Source organism: Lucilia cuprina, chromosome 5 (assembly GCF_022045245.1).
Source record: "Lucilia cuprina isolate Lc7/37 chromosome 5, ASM2204524v1, whole genome shotgun sequence".
NCBI lineage: Eukaryota > Metazoa > Arthropoda > Insecta > Diptera > Calliphoridae > Lucilia > Lucilia cuprina.
Genome location: NC_060953.1, coordinates 67,221,608 through 67,241,220, shown reverse-complemented (window position 1 = coordinate 67,241,220; position 19,613 = coordinate 67,221,608). Strand labels below are relative to the sequence as shown.

General features: G+C 23.2%; 1 protein-coding gene across 28 annotated transcripts in view; it reads left to right on the top strand.

Moving 5' to 3' along the window:
- LOC111677776 (gamma-aminobutyric acid receptor subunit beta) overlaps positions 1-19,613 on the top strand; it is a 62,246-nt gene that overhangs the window by 30,652 nt on the left and 11,981 nt on the right. For 23 of the 28 annotated variants that reach the window (XM_023438963.2, XM_046952924.1, XM_046952922.1 and 20 more), the window contains 3 exons: positions 3,807-4,033; positions 7,137-7,219; positions 13,782-13,919. In XM_023438963.2, coding sequence (XP_023294731.1) covers positions 3,807-4,033; positions 7,137-7,219; positions 13,782-13,919 — 448 coding nt within the window. Of the gene's footprint in view, positions 1-3,806; positions 4,034-7,136; positions 7,220-10,824; positions 10,963-13,781; positions 13,920-19,613 lie in introns of all 28 variants that reach the window. The other 5 variants (XM_046952934.1, XM_046952918.1, XM_046952937.1 and 2 more) reach the window with 1 other exon arrangement.

The following is a 19,613-nucleotide window of genomic DNA, read 5'->3' as shown; positions in this document are numbered from 1 at the left end:
CAGTTTTCAACAAATATTTTAAAATGCTTCTACTGGTCGAACAGTGACAAATTTGATGTCAAACTAACTATTTCATTCAAATTATCTTAAAAACTAGTACTCAAGGTTTACATTAACACACAGACGGAGCGACGGACATTTCACAATATGTAGACTAATAGAAAAAGATTCCAAAAAAAAATAAACAAATTTTAAAGAAATATATAAATTTAATTAAATTTTTATTTTTTTTTTTTTTCAAAAAAATTTAGCTCGACAAAAAGCGAATACTCTTCACAATTACTAAAACTTTCCGACTTTCATCTATCTAAATGTATAGTATTGTGTAGGAGAATAGTATTGAAGGAATTTTAATTACATTTTAGTCAAACTTGTTTCCATATAGAGAAATTTAGTTTGTATGAAATAAAAATAATAAGTCAAATTTTTGTGGGTTAGAAAAACTTATGATAACTTAAAGTTTTTATTTTAAATACTTTTTTTTTATTAAATTTTAATTTGCTTTACTTATTTTACTTTAATAAAAACACTAAAAATGTGACTTAAATATACACACACACATATTCTTCACGTTAAAACAAAAAAAAACTGAAAAAATATATATGTATACACTCATGTATATAATAAGATCACCACAAACATTTTTTTAAAATTTAAAAACAATTTAATTAAATGTAAAATCCTAAATATGAACTCTTCTAGTAATGCAGAAGAAAGAAGCTTGACCGATGTTTTGTAATCTTTTCCTAAATTAGAAAAAAAAAATGTTGTTGGTCGATCGATAGATTTACACTTCAAAAAATTAAGAGCACAACATGATTTATTCTCACAAACACAAACATCTAGTTTAGTAACATTAAAGCTGGATTTTTATAAAACTGGAATATATATTATATAAATTTTGTAATATGTAATTAAATAAAAATTCTAATAATTATATTTGAAATTATTTTCCAACAACGGTACTACATTTAGAAAACACACTTTACTATTAAATTATGAAAATCTTAATAGAAATGTTTTTTTACAAAACATTTGTTAAGTATGAACACAACTTACGATTTTCTTGTTTATCGGACTTGATTTTATAATAAGCCCGAACAGAGAATTTATATAATATAAAATAAAATGTATACCAAATATTAATGAAAAGGAAATATTATAGATTATTTATTAAATTTGTGCCCAAAATAAAAATCCTGCTTTAATTTCGAATTTCTTTAAAAAGAAATATTATAATCTACACACATACATACTGACATTCATTCACAAACATTACAACAATTTATTTGCAAATAGCTCATAATTACATATAATTTTATTTTTAAGTTTGGCTTTAAAAAGAAGAATCAACAAAAAACTAACCTGAATGGAAACCAAATCAATACATTTAGTTTTAAAAAAATAAGTATATATGAAAAAAAGTATTCAATTTAGTAATAATAAAGACTCGTACAGTCCTCGGGCATATTCTAATAGAGAAAAAGCTTGAAAATAAATAAAATACTTTAGAAATATATGATCACTACAAAACGTGATTTCATAGAATTTTTATTTAATATAAAATATGTTATACTCTCTATAACTATTTTTACTTTTTTTTATATAAAATTAAAATATAAAATTATAATTTATTATTATTTTTTTATAAAAAAACAAAAAACCAAACACAACCTTACCTTAACCCCTAGACTTATTAATTAATATTTTTCAAATACCTTCTCCCTCTATATTTTGCTCATTTAAATCACTTTTATATACTAACAAACTGAAAATGATAACACTAAGCTACAAAGATTTAATAAAATTTATAAAGTTATTTGATATATTTTGAATGAACATAAAAATTATAAAATTTCAGGGGTCAAAGTAATAATACCATCTACCAGTATTTCGTTCCGTCTGTTTGTCTTTCTGTTTCTCTATTTATTTACCTGTCTGTCTGTTTGTCAGTCTTTCGGTCCACTTGTCTGTCTATCTATTTCAATATTTATCTGCCTGTCCATTTGTCTGATGTAGTTGTGAGGAATGAGATATCTGCCTGTGCGGATCATTGAAGGATGAGGACGCTACGACGTCGCTTATGACAACCCAATGGTCTATTTTAATGATACACCAAGATTGTAGAAGATTCAGAGACCTTTTTTGATTCGAAAGAGGGGTTAATTGTAGGCTTAGGACCACGCCAAGAATTTGGATTTATCAGAAAGATTTTTTTTGGAATTTCGGAAACAATTCTTTTTTGATTCGTACGTGCCTTTTTCGAGATTTCGGAGACCATTCTTTTCTGTGCGACTGAGGAACGAGAAATCATCCTAAGAGTAATATCTGAGGTTTAGAATGCTACGGCATCACTAATGGCTGTTACCCGATTACCTGTTGATACTTTTTGGAGTCACACCGAGATTATGGATACATGAGGTGCGTTTTTTGGACTTTCAGAGACCCCTTTTTTATGATAGTGCCATTTCGCAACGTGATCCCTTGGTAATATATTAAATGGCTCCACTACTCTAGTAAAATGCTTGTACATGGACCAGCAGAACCATGAAAAAAAATTGCGACCTAAGTGTTTTTCATTGAAATCACTCAGGGGCGCTTGGTAGACCCTCCTAAGTTTACCCATTGGATGGAAAACATCACCGTGAAATTAGTCCGTCAAGGCAGGTGTCAACGATAAAAACTTAGACATTATTGTGTGTCTGTCTGTCTATCTATCCGTCTATCTATATGCTTGTATGTCTGTCTGTAATTACTCATCACTTTTAATTTATCAATTTTATTTAAGAAATCAATGTAGCAAAGTGTTATTCAATATTAAAAAAAATTAAACAAATAACAAATTATTTACTAATAAAAATCCATACTTCTAGAAACCGTAGTTGCTGTAGTCTAAAATAACCTTTACTAAATAACACAAAACAAAAACCAACGTTATAAAACATTTAAAATAAAAGGAAACGGAAACACAAAAAACCTAATGAAATGAAAAGTACTTTACAAAACAAGTATTTGTGAGAGGATTCTGTATAATTTTTGTTAATTTGTAAATAAATATCAAAAAATCTAAAAACAATAATATATAATATAATATATATAAACATATGTTAATGTATGTGTAACTCTTTAAACAAAATTGAATGTTGTAAATATTTACTTTATTAAGAATTTTTTTACCATAAATTATAATTAATGGAATATTTAAATATTTATAAAAAAAACAAACACTCTGCCTGTCTATGTGTGTTAATTTATTTTATATTTTTTGTTTATAATTTTTATTTAATAAACCAAATGCTTTTTATTAAGCTTAAATATTTTTTATGATTTACAAAAAAATGTATGCTCAATAATTAAACTTAATGTTAAAAAATGCTTGTGAAATTAAAATTAAAAATGCATGTTTTTAATTGGAAAAAGAGAAAAGAAATAAAATCAAAAGCACGTTTTATTCATTTAAAATTATAATAAATTTATAATTTTATTTAATATGATTTTTAAATTTTAATTTAATTATATAACAATTTGTATTGAATAGATTTTTAGTCAACAAACATAACTAATACAATTTATATATATTTTTCTCTACCTTTTTTTGCCTTATCCCCCCTATTTAACAACAAAAACCAAATAATATCACAATTAAAAAAATAACAATTATTTGTTACACACAAATAAATAACAAAATCATGAAATTGGTTTTTTGTTAAAAAAAAAAAAAAAACACAAAAACAACTACTGAAAATAACAAACAAATCCATCACAAATATTGATTGTTTTATCCCATAAAATTAAACAATCAAAAGGACTTTACATTGGATTTTTACTTTCGTCAATTTTGGACCGATCCTCGTTTAGCGTATAGAAAACGACCTGGTGTAGAAACACTATCGGTTGGATCAGAGTTCATTAAAAATATCTGGGTACCTGACACCTTTTTCGTAAATGAAAAACAATCATATTTTCATATTGCCACAACCAGCAATGAATTCATACGTGTTCACCATTCTGGATCAATAACAAGAAGTATTAGGTAAAAGAAAGCAATCAACAAAACAATCTAACATTAAAACAAAATTTCAGAATTTCTTTTATGTTTCTTTTATAATTTCCTTTTTTTTTTTCTTAAATACTATTATAAATATAAATGTCGTTAAAGTTTTTTGTTGAACATTTAATTTTTCCTTTTTATTAACTATTCAAACTCTAAACTATGTGTGTATGTGTTATTTTGTGCAATCAACAAAAAAATTCTTAAAGGTTAATTATCGTAAATCATTGAGCTGAAAAGAAATTTTAAAATTTATAAAAATATTTTTTACTATTTAAAATTTTAAACAAAATATATTCTATATTAATGTGTTAAAATTACATTCATAATTTTATTTTCAACAAAAATTATAATTCTAAACTTAAAAATCATTTTCACTTACAATTTGCTTTTGAAAAATATACATATTTTATTTTAATTTTTTCAATCTTTAGTTTGTTATTTGAAAAATAAAGTGAAAACGATTTTTTTCTATAAGTGAGTTCAATTGGCTTTATTGTTTTTATTAAAAAAAAGTAATAAAGAGAAAATTTAGTTTGTTTCTTAATCTTACATATATTTATCATTATAATCACCTCATATGTAATCTTTATCCTCGAAAAACAATATACATATATTTTTCTATCTCTCTTTATACATATTTCTGTCTCGCTCAAAATCACTTTTCAAATATTTATAATTAAATCATTTTATCTTCTAAGCAGGGATGAAAGAATGTTGTACAATTATTAAATAATGTTTATGGGATTTTAAGGTTTTTTTATTCCCATTAACATCAAAAAACCTATTTTTGAAAAAATTAACTTCTTTTGTTAGTAAAATGTTTTATTTGACAGAAAAAAATAAAAAATTTTCCAAAAAAAATTTCAAACATTTTTATTACAATTTTGGTCTTTTAATGAAAAGTTCAAAATTTTATATCATATTTATATTTTTAAGAAAAATTTAGATTAAAAAAAAAATCTTATCTAAAAAATTTATTATTTAAATATGAGGAAATGACAAATCTTAATTTAAAGACAAAAGTGCTCCAGATCTCCTGTTGAGTTCATATATGTATTAGTCATAGACTAGTTTCTATATTGTTTAAAAAACTAGACAATAGAATAGTAACTTAAACTTACAATAGTTCTGTCTGCTTACTAATCTGTTGAATTCAATCAAAGACTATTTTACAATCTAATCAGATAACTAATATATAGACTTGTCAATAGACTTATAGAAAAGTTCATACACTAGTTAATAGCAAAATCTATAAACTAACTGGTTTGTGGAGTATAACTGTCCATGGAATAGTCGGTTGACAGTCCTTCAGTTTAGTTCATAATTTAGTTATACATCAGTTACTATATTCCTTAACAAACTAGATAATAGTTTATAGTGATTAATCTGATGATTAGTTAATGTACTAGTCCATGGATACATTCATAAACTATTTTATAATTTAATTAGAAAACTAGTTCATAGACTTGATAAGAGCCTTGTCAATAGACTAACCAAAAGATTGCTCAGTAGAAAATAGGTATTAGTTGTTAGACTAGTTAACAGGCTAGATCTTTCCATGTACTAGTCCCTTACCAGATCTCCAGTTTAGTTCATACTTGAGTCATAGACTCGTATCCAATGAATTCATGGCAATAGACTTTCAAGTCAAAAGACCAAAATTCTCATAAAATAATCAATAAAGTTTGTAAACGAATTTGAGTTTACAAACCACTTATTTACCAAAATATATTTTTTAAAGATACACATCGATCTTAAAACCAAAAAATTGAAAGTTCATTCACAGACATAATATTAAATCGCATTTTTCATCCCTGTTTTTAAAGCATGTTCATAATTTATAATTTAATTTTCTTTATTTATCAACTACTTAAAAAATACAACAAATACGTTAACAATTATAAATAAAACAATAAACAAAAACAGCAATAACTAAATCAACAAAAAGCAACGGAAAAAATAATACATAAAGTGTGTTTTGCTACACCATTAAAAGGTTTGACTAATGGAGAAATTTCTGTTAAGAAAAAAAATGCTAAAAAAACACATACTAAGGAAATTTCTCCAGTTTTAATTTTTCTACTACCTTAAAACAAGAATCTGTCCAAAAATCCCTCTCCATCAAAAAGCAATATAATAATATAAAAAAAACATACCAAAGAAATCCGAAACCTAACAGAAAGCTAAACAAATACTTGACTCTAGAAAAGGATTCTACACAGGGCAAGAGTTTGTAAGTTTGTTAAAAAAAAAAAACACATTAATAAAAACACATAAAGGCTCAAGAAAAAGTAAGTATATATAATATAAACTAAACAAATAAAGCCAATTAATAATTTATCAAGTACCGTACATAATGCAATTCAGCAAATTTCAAACTCAAACTATAAACTCCATACATAAATGAAATATAAAAATCAAAAAAAAAACAATAACAATAATGCAGCAATAAGTTATGTAAAGTTTTTTCTTAAATGATTTAAATAAAAACTATTAGTTCCCCTTTAGTAATCAAAGAATTTGAAACTAAATAATTTAACTCTACACAAGTATGAATGTTGTAATGAAATAACTTATAATATAGTTTATTATACTTTTTTTAATTATTTTTTTTTAATTAATTTCTCTCACATACTTAACTCTCTTTACAACTATCTCTCTCTTTCTCTAACTATTTTCGTACATCACCTTTTATTCTTTTAAGTTTCTTTTTTTTACTAAATATGAATTTTTGTTAATTTCATCCAATTGAACTCGCTAAATATCATCACAAATTGTCTAGTATGAAAACTAGTACTAAACTAAATAAACTTGTATTTCGCTCTTTTAAGTAACACTTGCTCTTGTAAAACCTAAACAAAATGAAAAAAAAAAATAATAAATATTACAAATATTTTAACTTAGCTATTAGGTAAAATGTCTCGTAAATTGTTTAGCAGTTATGCTAAAAAATGCTTTCAATGTCATTTGTTTAATTAGTGTTTTAATTAAATCAAAAATTTTATATTAATAATGTGTATTTATATTTTTTCTCTTTTTTTCGCTTGTTGATAAATGATCATCATGTAAATATTTCTCTTAGATTGACTATTACTGCATCATGTCCTATGAATCTACAATACTTTCCTATGGATCGCCAATTGTGTCACATCGAAATTGAAAGTTGTAAGTACCAGTTTTTTATTACTATTATTATGGAAACTATTAGTATTTTATGTATTTACTACCTAAACAAACAACCATTTAAATTTTAAAATAAAACATTACACTCTATACCAAAAAAAATTAAAGAAAAAAGTTTTAGTTTTATGAAAGAGAAAATCAAATCAAATAAACTCATTCAGAATAAAAGAATTATGTACTTTAGAAAGAAGTCCTTATGATTTATAGTTTGGAATTAAAATATTATATACATATATACATGATGGCGTATGAGTATTATTTTTTAAATAAATAATAATCATACGCCTCAGATCAATATATAAAGCAATTGTTTAGAACAGACAGCAATAAAAAATAATTAATTATTATTGTACAAATCGTATATGTTAACTTTATACTCAATTTATTTAAATTGTGTTTTTAAAGAAAATTGTCCAAAACTTTCATCATGCAAGGCAAGCACTGTCGATATATTTTTCACCTTCTTTTTGTGGTGTCATCCTGACAACTTCAAATGATGTATGGAGTAGACAAATCTATAGACGAATATATTGACTTGCCTACGTAGTGTTTTCATGGCTTTTCTATAGACTTATCTATGACTATAATAATGACATGTCTATGCCCACTTGCTGACTTAACTATTCCATGGACTAATTTATTACTATTCCGTCTACGGAATAATATGTTATTCTATGTTATTCCTTGGACCAAACTATTGATTGGTCTATCTATTGACTATTTTTTTAACTATTTATTATAAATTTCTTTGGCATTTTTTGATATCAAAAAGTGTTAAAAAAAATAATGATATCCTTATAAATAACGATATCCTTGTAATCACTCTAAAGGTTGTTTTCCAACTCTTATAGATAGGTACACAAAGAGCTAAATTTTAGTCATGTTAATTCAAATTACTCAAAAAAAAACGAATTTGAATAAAATATTTTTATTAAAATCCAAATTACTACAAAACTATAAAACTTTAAATATTTTGCAGAATTTAAATTTGTCCCAAAAAATTAATATATTTTTATGAAAGTTAAGATTTTAATTATTTTATATAATATTTTCAAAAGTTATCGAATATGCATTTAAATTTTCTCAACTTGCAGAAAATTTGGAATTTTTGTAATATTAATTTTAAATTTTGTATTTTGCTTCAATAAATACAAATTTGGTCTTGAAATCCTAAAAAGAAAATATATTTAAATCACAAAAAAATTATTTTAAATTACCAAATTGCTTTAAATTAACAATTAAATCCCACTAAAAACTAAGGACTTCTTTCTATTCAAAAACAATTTTTATTCTTTTCTAAAAAAAAAAAACATACAAAAAATAACTCGCGCTGTTTGTTCGTTCAAAGATACGTTTTTCCACACATTAGAAATCCCATCAAACAACAATAGACCACTAAAAGAAAATAACAAAACTCTATATAAATTCGAAACAAACGAAATCAGTTTTATTTTCAGAATGAAAACAATAAACGAAATCAAACAAATAACTTTAAACTAAAAATGAGAAAATTATTTCTTTTTCTAAACTGGCACTAAACTACCACTTGCTTTTTTAATAAAAATTCCAATAACAAAACATAACCCGAACTAAAACCAAAATATAAAAGATGAAAAAACAAGAAATAAAAAAGCTACTAATATTTTTATAAAGATTAAGAAAAAAATAACAATAAACTCAAATTAAATAATTAAACTATATTTTTGTATAATTTCCTTTCTTTCAATTAAATTTTGTTTTTATATTTTGCGTATAATATTTTTTTATAAAATAAAAAAACTAAACAGCCGAAAATGTTTCAATATCAAGAAAACAAAAAGAAATTTCTATTTAAAAAATAAAAATAATTAATTTATTTAAAAATTAAAAAAGTTCGATTTGAGATTTATTAAGATACTTTATTTAATTTATGTATTTTTTTAAATTCAATTAAGTTGATATTTAGAAATAACAAACAAAAATAAAATTTAAAAAAATTAAATTTTTGGAATTTTAACAAAATTTAATTTATTATTTCCTCAACAACCATTTTCTGTAACAAAAACTAAATTCTTTGAATAGAAATTCTGAATTGTTTCAAAACTATATAAAACAAAAACATTTTCGGTTTAACTAAAATTGGTTGGTTTTCGGTCGCCTTCTCTAATACAGCAACCGCAGAAGGTTGATTCTTAACAATCAAATGTATTTTACAATTATTTACAAAAATACAAAAACGAAAATTACAATAACAAATTACAAAACCAAAAGTAGAAGTAGAAGTTAAAAGACAAAACAAATACAAATATGTATAGAAATAATTTGTTAAATACATTTTCAAAAAAAAAATAAAAAACAAACAAAAACAAATCATTAATATTCAATAGTTGGTTAAACAAAATTTTAATAGATTTAATTACAAACAATTGAAAACGGTCGATAAACATTTTTGGTTTTTAATTTGATTAAAGCATTTTCATTCAAACATATTATATTGCCTCTTGGAAGAATCTTCTTCTGAAACATATTATTTTTTTTCCTTAGATTTTCTTTTTTTTTTTTTTCAATTTTCGTTTGTTCGTTTACATTACAAACCAGTTGCAATTGTTTTTGCTTTTTTGGAAAATTTGCAAAATCTGGTACCAACCAAATCGTATCAAATCAAATCATCCCCCTCTAAACTTTTAACAAAAAAAAATAACTAAAATAATAACAAAATCAAAAAACAAAACAATATTCTTATCAAACAAAACAAATTTCAAATATTTTAAAATAAAAAAATAATAAACTAAGCACCCACCACCACTATCAATCAATCACCATCCTTTTGTGTCATTTAGCCTGAAAGATTTATTATAAAAAAATTAACATAAAAATATTAAAATATTATTTCAAACACAAATTATTAAGTATCATTATTAAAAACAACAACAAACATATTATTTAAACATTTCTCTACAAAAACACCTCATAACACATTTGCATAATTATTATTAAAAACGATTTCATTTCTTTAAAATAAAACAAGTTGATTTTTATTCCAATTAAATAAATTTTTAATAACTTTTTTATTTTGAATTGCTGTATTTTACATAAATTATTTTCCTTTCATTAAAAAACAAATTAAAAAAAGTTTTAATTTTATTTTATTAATTTCTTCATTTTTCATTATTGCAAAAAATACGAAAACAAAAAAATAATAAAAAATAAAAATTTAAAACAATTTTAAACTTAAATTGGGATTAAATGTCATTTTTATTATATTATTATACTTTTTAAAATATATAAATAAATATATATTTCTTTTGTATGTGTGTATGTTAACGTATCGTATGAAATCAAAACAAATCACTCGATCAAATCATCAATCAATCAAACAATCAATCGATCAAAACAATCAATTAATCAATCAATCACCCAATGACAAATCAAATCAAACAATGTTACAAATTTTAACAAATTCAAATGAATCCACTGAAACCAAATGAATTGAATTGACAAACAAATCGAAACCAAAACCAAAATCAAATCCAATCAAATCAAACGAATTGAAACCAAAACCAAAAAATAAAACAAACTAAACCTCATTAAACATTTGAATTATTAAGTCGGTTACACGATGAGAGATATCCGTTACTTCTGGAGAGATGGACTGAGTAGTGTTGGCATGAGCAGTGAGGTCGAACTACCGCAGTTCCGCGTCTTGGGACACAGGCAGAGGGCGACCGAAATAAACCTAACCACAGGTACCCTCCATTGAAAACAATTTCCAAACAAAGCTTTTCTTTTTGTATAAAATCTCTTTTTGTTTCTTTTCTCTCTTGTGTATTATTTTCCATTTTATTTTCTTTTGTTTCCTTTATTTGTGTTTTCTTATTAAATGTTTTTTTCTTTTATGAACCAAGTACACTATGAGTTTTTCTTTTGAGTTAACTTTTTTACGTTTTTGTAAAGTCTCATAACAAAATGTCATTTAACACCAACTAACACTTTGAATATTTAAAAAATTATAAAATTATTAAAAAATACAATCAATCAATTTTATATCTAACTCAATTTTTGTGATATAAAAAAAATAACGAAGATAAAAGTTTCAATCATATGCGCAATTTATGTCCATTAAAATTGTCTACTAAGATTTAAATTAATTATATAAACAAACTTAAAACACTTCAAATAAACTTAAAACATTTCAAAAAACCATGTTAAAGTATATTACGTTCTATACGTGTTTAAAAATGTCGAGGCAAAATTCATAACTTTGACTGTCAAAAATAGGTATATCTTGTGAATTTGAACTCACTGGTGCAGTATTTAGATCAGTTTTTTTCAATTCTAGTTCAGTTCTAGTTCAGTTCTAGTACAGTTCTAGTTCAGTTCTAGTTCAGTTCTAGTTCAGTTCTAGTTCAGTTCTAGTTCAGTTCTAGTTCAGTTCTAGTTCAGTTCTAGTTCAGTTCTAGTTCAGTTCTAGTTCAGTTCTAATTCAGTTCTAGTTCAGTTCTAGTTCAGTTCTAGTTCAGTTCTAGTTCAGTTCTAGTTAGTCCTAGTTCAGTTCTAGTTCAGTTCTAGTTCAGTTCAAGTTTGACCCTAAATCTTTGGATGTATCCTTGCATTTGACAATATACATATATAAATATTTATTAATTAATAGTAAAATTTTCATATGTGATTGAAACTTTAATTATAACTCTCTTTAACATTTGTCGTTATTATATGTTTTGTAAATACTAAATTTATAATTTCAATAATTTTAACATTATAGAAGCACCTTATTTCGTTTATTTTCATTTTGTTTATTTTCCTTTTTTATTTATTTATTTTTATAAATAACAACAAATTGTAGCAAAGAATTAAAGAAAAAACAACAATAACAACTTTAAAACTCATTAATTTCTGAGATTTTGTATGCAAAAGCTCTTTTAACCTCTTATAAGAAACAACAAAAAGTGCCAACGTTTTGAATTTTTTTCCAAACCTTCTGACAAAGAGTTTAAATGAAAAAGTGTATGAGATGAAACGAATAAATGAAAAATATCTAAATAATACACTTTTTTCAAACTTTTGCTTGGGTAGGCTAATACAATGTTTTCTAAAACACAATTCCCCTCTCCCATTTTTTTTATGCAACAACATTTTATGTTTAGCAATATGATTAACAACAACACTTGAACAAAAATTATTAAAAAAAAAAAAAATCAATTATTTATATAATAAAATATAAACAAAAATGCTCTGGAGGGTTTCGTTATACATACTTTTTTAATGCATTTAGAAAAACTAGTTAGCATTTTTTTAAATACCATCATAAATATTCAAATATTAAATTAAGGGTATTCATTACACGCAAGTATTTTTAGAAAGGATTTGCGATTTGTGTTTTTTCTTTTAATGAAGAACAATGAAAATTGACAAATACTTAAAAACTAAAAAATAATTACTAAAGCTTTTGAGTATTTGCAAATTTTAAGTAGAAAATTAAAAATGCTTAAGCGAATGAATACCCCTGCTATAAACTCAAATAGAAATGAACAAAATAGAAAAAAAAAACAGTTAACACAAGAGCACCTGAAACTGCTTTTTATATTGCTGAATAAACAAAAAAGACATAAAATATTTAATATTATTTAACAGCAGCAACAATTTTAGCTACAAAAAAAACTTATAAAATGGTTATTAAAAAACAAAAAGAAAAACTTAAAATAAAATTAAGAATTCGTTAATAATTTAGAACACTTAAAATTATATATTTAAAATTAAAAAAAACAAGAAAAACTAAAAACGTACTACCAACACTACTACTGCCAATATGAACAAACAGTAGCTTAAATAATTATCAAACTAATTTATTTATTTCTTTAAATAAATAGAGAATTTTATTTAAAAATTAAACAAATTATTAATGCTTTTAAATAACTTTTTTTGTATAAACAACAACAACAACTTAATATACAACAAAAGCAATGTATAATAAAACATGCAAATTTATATATTTTTATTTTTTTTAACTTTTTATTTAACAACAACAAATTCTGAATGAGACTATTAGTGAACAGAATAAAACTATAATTTAATATAAAATAAATTCTTTATTATTTAGAGAATAAAGAATACATATTTTATTTATAGTTAAATGAAAAAAAAAAATAATATTTTTTTATTTATAAATAATAGTCTCATCTTACTTTGTTTTTCTTAAATATTTATAAATACAATATACAAAATATACAACAAATATTTCTTTTTCTTTGTTTATATGAACATTTTCTCTTTAACTAAAAATATCATAAACTGAAAACCAATTATCAAATATAAAAAAAATCAAAAAATCTTCAAATTATTTTGAAAACAAAAAATATAAACCACATTTTATGCAAAATAACAAAATATATAAAAAATTCCTTTAATGCAACTTCAACTCAACTTTAACTCCTTTTTTTAAATTTTAAACAAATTTAAAAAAAATACAAACAAACAAACTTTACATACAATATTTTTAAAACCAAAAACAAATATTAAAACAAAACAAACTTTAAAAATCGTACAAACAAAATTAAATCCCCAAAAGTCGGCTATACGATGCGTGATATACGTTATAAATGGAATGAAGGACCAAACTCGGTTGGTGTCTCGAATGAGGTTTCGCTACCACAATTTAAGGTCTTGGGCCATCGTCAGAGAGCTATGGAAATCAGTCTTACCACAGGTACCTGTAGACGGTTACCGAATTTAATAATTATATTTTTAAACTTAATTTTTTCTTTAAATTCCTCCCCTTCCCCTTTTTGGACATTATCTTTTTAATTTACTTGACTTTATTATATGAATTTCTCTTTTAAATCATTTTTTCTGTTTTCTCGATTTAGTTAAAAAAAAAATAAATTAATAAAAAATTTTTTAATTTTTTGTTTTTCTTTTAATTGTTAATTAAACAACAAAAATTACAAATTGAGAAAGCTTTTTTAAGGGATTTAAAATCAATAAATTTTTATATATTTTAGCAATTTAAAAAAAATAAAATATTAAAAATAACATAAAATAAATTTAAACAATTTTCTCAGAATTAAAAAAAGAAAAGAAAATTGAATGAAAGCAATTTTAAATTAAAATAATTATAAACATTTTCTAAAACCATGTTTTTCCTTAATAAACATAAAATATGATCCCATTTCAACTTTCTGCAGTTGTAACGAAGTATGGTTATTGCAATCATGTCTGTGATTGCAGCAACCTATGGTTTTTAAAAATCTTATTCAAACATTTAACTTAATCAAGTAGATGTTTAAAACAAACATGTATGAAACATAAAAATATTCCAAATATAATTTTAAAACAAAATATGTTAACAACAACCAGTTATACGAATATCGTAACCATAATATTATTAAACTTAGCTGTTTAATATCCGCCATTAAAAGTAAATCCAAAATTTAGCTTTCTCTTTGTAATATTAAAAAACAACAACAAAAGAAAATTAACAAAATTAATTTAAATTGAATTAAATTAAATAAAGCATGAAAACGCTAGCATTTAATAATATAGATTTCTTTAGTTTTTTTCTGTAAATTTTTTACTTTTGTCATTTTTATTATTTAAAAAATTTTATTATTTTTTTTTTCAATTTTATCATTTTTATTTAACACCTCAGTTCTAAATCAGCTTTCATGGTTTCATAACAAGAATATATATAAAAAAGAAACAAGAAAAAACTAAAACAATGAAAAAATAAAATAATGACACCAATCGATTCAATTTTAGAGACATTAATAAATTAAAGTCAAATTTCAATTACCAGTAGTTCTATGCCAGTAGTTGCCAACATTAATCCAATGTAAAGGAATGTATCATACATTTATTTTATTTCTATAAAACTCTCTCTGTCTTTCTATCTCTTTCTCTCTTTCAAAAAAAAAAAAAAAAATAGTAAATAAAACTAAAAATTTTAATCTTAAAAAAATAAAAACTATTCAAGCTTTTTATCACTTAGATTTTTTTATTACAAAAACAAGTTAGAGTCCTAAATTCGGCCCCAGTCGAATCATTAATACCCTCCACCCCATAGAAAAAAATGCATTTTACACCATTAAACAAAAATAAAATAAGACTAAATTAAAATTAAAAATAAAAAAAACAAAACACGCTAAAACACAAGCCGTTAAATCAAGACAATTTGACGTTTAAGATAAAATTAACAAAAAATATAAAAAAACACATTAAACATTGGTATGAGTATTTTAAAGACAATGACAAATTGGTCAAAATCGTTAAACTAAAAGAAACTTGATTGAAAATGAAATTTTAAAATTCAGTTGGAAAAAATAACAAAAATACACTAATGGTCAAGGTTGGTTACTAAACAAAGCAAAACATGAAAAAAATAAAAATTTTACAATTTTTTTTTTTTAATTCTTATTTTTATTAAAATAGTTTATTCATTTTGTTGTGGCAACAAATAAAAACTTAATAGTAAATAAATATATTTTTTTTAAAATTAGTTTTTTTTCATTTTTTTTTAATTTTTATTTTCTTTGAGTTTTATTACAATATTTTTCCGTAACCAACCTTGCTATCAAAACACATTTGGTACAATTAAAAACAAAATATATGAAACTACTACAACAACACTTCCTTTTATCAAAACTTCTACAAAATTTTATCTCCCATATTCATAAAAAATTGTTTAATTCGAATAATATATATACATATTCATTAAAATTGGTTTATAACAATGAAACAAGAAATTGGTTTTTAAGAAGGTTAAACTGTTTAAAGCGGCTAATAGTTAAAACTTTAAAATCCTTTATCCCTAAGAATTGCGTGCTATTGGCTATAAGAGAGATTTTTAAAGACCCTACTGACAATGATACAGGCTATTCTTCTCCACCCATCGAACATAGGCATTTATGCTGTATCTTGGAAAAGTGGAGCAACTACAGATCCCACAAATTGTGCTCTATGTTTTTATTTTACTTCTTTATTATAAAAATTTGTAAATAGTCAATGTTCTTTTCTCTATCGGGTCAGATAGTAGATGCAATAATTTATAGTGAGCTTGCAGTGTAATTATAATTACAATTTCTATTACATTTCATGTCATTGTAATTGAAGCTTAAAAAATTACTATTACTTGGAATTTCGTTAGTTTCTTTTGATTTTGCTGTAATTATATAAATGAGTAATTACAATTAGATATGATTGTAAGAAAAAATAATTGTAATTGACGAATTTTCAATTACTTTTAATTATTAATTTTTCTCCATACAATTACTTGAAATATAAATTTGTAATACCTAAATTATAAGTGTACGCAATTGAAATCAATAAAATTCATTTACAATTAAAAATAATTGTAATTAATAAAATTCAATTATAATTATAAAATAATTGTAATTTTCCAAGCTTCAATTACAATAACAAACAGTTGAAATTGCCAAATCTTTAATAATATTTAATTGGCCTATTACATGTTAAAATTAATTGAAATTTGAAAAACTTCAATTAGAATAACAAATAATTGTAATTGTTTATTGCTCAATTACACATGACATATAATCGTGCAAGGATCTACCTAACTTTCTAGCATCCAGACATTCCTAGTTAATTATCAAAATAGTTACTGGAAGCGTAGAGATTGAATTTCTTTCAAATTTCAACGGGTTCTCATATACTCAAAAAATAGTTGTCATTGAGATCTAGAGAATTGTTGAAATCTTAGTTAAAGTATGTTAACAAATATTAAATTAAAATCAAAAGATTTAAAAAATGTTTCCAAATTTATTAACATTAACACAAGTTCCCTGAATAATGAAAAAATCATGAAAACAATCTCAATAATAAACAATAAAATTCACTATTATCCGAACAAAAGCCACTAGCCCGTAAATTCTTAGGATTTTTTTTTCTTTTATTTTCAAGATGTTTGTTTTAACAAATGATAGATTGGTAAAACTAAAAGAAAATACATATCATTACAACTCTCTATCATAACTATAAAAAAAATATATATTTATAAATAAAAACAATATTTAACAAATATCATCAGCATTGTCCAGATCGCTTAAACTATCCTTCAGACCCCCCCCCATATGTAATGCCCCCATTAATTAACAATCCATTCATAGCCTTTTTAATCATATTACATATACTTACTTACTTATATATTGTGTGTGTGTATGTAAAGTATTTACATTGAAACGTAGTTCTGATAAGACGTAGCCCTGACGTACTCCTGAATATATTTGTAATTCTATATACATACATATCATTGTGTATATGTATATGTGTATAAAATTACTACGCGATTTGAATGCTGACCTTATTTTGTTTCATTTTTTTTTGAAGAAAAAAAAATGCAAAAAATTAAAAATGATTAAAAAAATATATAAAGAAACCAATTTTATTTAAACTCCTTGAAACAACAAGTTTTTTTGTAAAACAAATTTTAAAGCTTAGTTAACAGTTAAAGGAATATACAACACAAGTTTTCTTTCTATATATTAATTAAACTATCTGTCTATATATAACAACACCAAAAAAACCAACACCAACAACACCAACTTGAAAAAAATAAAGAGTAAACAACAATCAAGCAAGTATAAATAAAAAGAATATTTGAATTTAACACTTACGCGTTTCCAAAAAAAATTAAATATTGAAATATTAGCAAAATAAAAACAACAACGATATGAAATATTTGTGTATTTTGTATTTAGAAAATAAAAATATTAACAACAACTTTGACATTTCAGCTCCAATTTGGCTCATTTTCTATTAACTACTCGTACCAGTTTAAAGACCGAACAAAAAAAACAACAACCAAGCAATTAAGAAAAGCTGTTAAAACTATTAATGTTTTAGCAACTTTTGTGAATTGTGTAAATATATGAATTTCGACTTTGAATGCTAACTAGACATGGACCTGATAATCAAAATTTTTAAAATTTACAGACGTTACAACCAACCAATCAACCTATCTCTATGTATATATGTATGTATGTATGTATGTATGTATTTATCTATCTATAAAATCATAACCTAAGGTGGAGGGTATAATTTGACATAAATAATTAACCAAACAAAAATAGCATTTTTATATATCACCACCTAAATATTAGATTTTTTTTATTATTATTAATTTTTTTTTAAATAGCTGAAAATAAAACTAAATTCAATATTCAACTACTTACTACTACTATTTATATTTTGCAAAATATTTACAACAAAAAAATTTAAATATATAAATAACTTAACTAACTTATAATATAAAACGCCCTCCCAAGCATGCACTCATCTAAAATAATTAAAAAAAAACAAAAAAATAAAAACAAATTTATTTAAATATCTTACTACATATAGATATATTTATACTATACAATACTATATACTTATATATATACAACTATATATGTATGTAGTTACAAGTATTTTCCAAAAACAAAACAACAAATATCGTTTAAATTAACATAGCTAACCAAACCAAACTACCAATCAAATACCAAAATCAAAATCAAAAATAACTAAAATATATAAATAACTATATATATACTACATACCTACTAATTCTGCTAAATTTATTTGAGAAATTATTTTTCTTAGAACGCCAGCAGCTGCCTTTAGAAAACAATCCAAAAACTAAATATCATTAAAATCAAACAAAAAACAAAACAACGTTATAAATTTTTATCAAAATATTTAATATTTAAATAAAAAACTAGAAACTATTTAATTTTTCAACTCAAAATTGTCATAAATGCCATTAACCTACATTAACTATGCTACAAATTCTTTTTTTGTTTTTATTCTCTCATTTTATTTTTTTAGTTATTTTAAATGCTGGATTTAAATTTTTTAGTTTTTATAAAAAAAAAATCTTAAAATTTATTTATTATCAATAAAATCCAGTTTTACTTGCAATCAAATTTTATAAATTTGTACATTTTCTTTTATTTTTTGTACATTTTTCATTTTCCACTAACACTTTATTTAATCATTTAAGCGAAAATCATAAAAATAAATTAAATAATTATCGGCAAAAAAAATTGTCTTAAAACTATTTGATTTAAATACTAAATATTAGATTCGAAGTCTGTGCGATACCAGATACAACTCTGTTCAAGATTTTAGTTAATTGTTTAAAACTTACCAGAAGTTTAGAACTCAGATAGGCATCTACTCACTTGTATATAAACATAATTAATTATTTCTAATGTTTCTCTATATTAGGCGTATACTTAATATTTGAAATATCATTAAACCATAAACACGTATACGTATAGGTGTCGTTAATGAAAGCAGTGCCATTTTACAGTATAAAACTTTCAATAAGTAATTTTTCTTTATTCAGCTGCGCCGAAACTTATACTCCTTATTCATTAAAAACTGTCAGTACAAAAAAACCCAT